The 2,246-nt window shown below is 41.5% G+C and overlaps 1 protein-coding gene across 1 annotated transcript in view; it reads left to right on the forward strand.

The window, feature by feature from the left end:
- LOC113464846 (putative G-protein coupled receptor CG31760) overlaps positions 1 to 2,246 on the forward strand; it is a gene marked incomplete at its 5' end in the record, with an annotated part of 22,062 nt that overhangs the window by 6,194 nt on the left and 13,622 nt on the right. Inside the window, one exon of the mRNA XM_026817184.1 lies at positions 976 to 1,176. Coding sequence (XP_026672985.1) covers positions 976 to 1,176 — 201 coding nt within the window. The remainder of the gene's footprint in view (positions 1 to 975; positions 1,177 to 2,246) is intronic.

The following is a 2,246-nucleotide window of genomic DNA, read 5'->3' on the forward strand; positions in this document are numbered from 1 at the left end:
AAATTGTAGATCTCGTCATCCTCTACAAAAAAGGTCTGATGCAATTTTCTCGTATGTCCAACAGTTTGGGAGTTATTGGCAAAAAACGAAAATTTCACGAAATCTTAAGGGGTACCCCTTGGAAAAATCTCGGAAAAATAAAAAATTTTTTTTTCAAAACGAAGGCTGGTGATTCAAATTAGAATAACAATGAAATTGACAGAAATGAAGTGGCGACGAAATCGAGCGAATTTAATTAGCGTTTAGTATTATTAGAAATGATTACTTGTGGACAGAGGGAAGTTGATCGTTTCCTCGGCGATATAATACGCTAGTTAATACGCGATACATGGGAATGGCAACTGGGCGTAGTTGCCCTGATATATCCAGAACCATAACGCGGCGCCGGTGATTTGTGACTACGATAAATTCGGCGGGAACTTAAGTCCCGATCGTGAACGCGATTTACGAGCGAGTGATTTGTAGTCGCCGGGATTTACGCGGAAGTCGTACATCGCTTATGGTGAAATTTGTTTCGCCGCGAGTTCCCATGCATTCGTTTCGTCTCACGCCCGAATGTGTCGACGTTAATGAACCGTCCGGTGGCCCGGCTGAGTTACGAGCAGCCGATCGGGTCAGAAGTACCGACAACAGTCGTTTAAAGGCAATAAACGAGACATTAGGTTTATGCATTTTGACCTCGCCATAATTCGCTGGCTATTGTATTCAATTCCTTACGAAATCAACTTCGCTATAGCAATTTAGACTTCATATCAATTTCGTTTCTCTTTAAAATTTCCATTCACTCGTTCAAGAATATTTCATTGCTTATCTTTTACAAATTTAATTTTCTACAAATTCGACGTGTATATTTCCCCTGTTTTCTGGCAGGCAATAAATTAGAACCAGAAATAGGCTAAGTAATATTGTCCCTTGTATAAAACCGGGAAGTTTGCAGACTGTTTAACATAATCTCGTTTGCGTCGTTGTCGATAGGGAGAGGACAGCCAGTACGACGTTCAAGGGGTGTTCGAGTGTCTTCCTTGCGCTGAGGGTTGCGAGTCCTGCGAGGACGATTCCCCGTGCGTGGTGTCCTTGAATTGGCTGATGAGGACTGCTATCCTCATCCTCGAGTGCTGCGTCATCGCCTGCCTGCCCGCTGTCGCGCTCTTCACATGGAAATACGGTAACGTGAAGGTAAGAAACTGTTACACTACCACCCCCTCGCCGCTTTGAAACCGATGCCAAAATCGATAAATGCTTACGTTTATCTCTGACCAAATACAAAACTTATAAAATTGATTGAACAAAAAACAGTTGATGTTTCGTGTAATTTTCTTAAAAATGCATAAAATATGTAAATTAATTGTTTTCAGAAAGCAAATTGCCATGGAAAAACGATTTCAAACGAAGTATGTCAAGTCTGGACTAGTCCAGTCTGAAATCTTTATCAATCTTGCTCTTGTTCAAAGCGCATGGCTCTGAATTCTTCCTAATTAGTAAATTCGAATGAAATACCAATCGCTTTGACGGAGGACCATTTATCATCCAGAGAAGCACTTGGAACCGTCGAGGGGGACTTGTCAAAGGGACGAATTTTAATCTTGACGAGAGCTGAGCAAGCGGCCAGTCCCGGCTCGGTTCTTAGAACATAGGCGTAAATTAATTCGACGCTCTCGGGATTAATTAACTAAAGTCAGAATGGAAGCGGTACGATTATTACGCGGTCTCTCCCGGATGCAGATTGCGATCTCTGCATTGCAAACTCCTCGTCCCGTTGTTTTCCAATGTAAATCCAGATTGTCCCTTCTACTTTCGGCTTTGGTTATGCGAGACCGAGCGGGGTTTCGTTTAAAACAAACTGCGAACCGGTGGATCGAGGATCAAACGATCGCGATGGAAATGATTTCCCTGTCGACACGTTGGAGACTCGTTTCGAAGAAATTCCTGATCAACCAGCACATTTTCTGCCCTTTCCTCGTGCCACTGATTCCACTTTTTGGAAATTGACAGCAGCTCGATTTCTGGACTAGGAAATGTCGAGGAAAATTTTAATACCGGAGTTAACACGTTCCGTGCCACGTGTACCGCCGGTGGTACACGCAGTCATATTTATTTAATGCGCTGGAAACATATATTTTATTACAAATATAATTCTGTAAACTATATTTCTACCTAAAAAATGAAGCATTATACAAGATGCAGTAAAGAACAAAACACATAAGTTTATTTAATTGTTATATATACAATAATTAATAATTACATTT

The sequence above is a fragment of the Ceratina calcarata genome, unplaced genomic scaffold (assembly GCF_001652005.2).
Source record: "Ceratina calcarata isolate Rehan_Ccalc_2016 unplaced genomic scaffold, ASM165200v1 scaffold562, whole genome shotgun sequence".
Classification (NCBI taxonomy): Eukaryota; Metazoa; Arthropoda; class Insecta; order Hymenoptera; family Apidae; genus Ceratina; species Ceratina calcarata.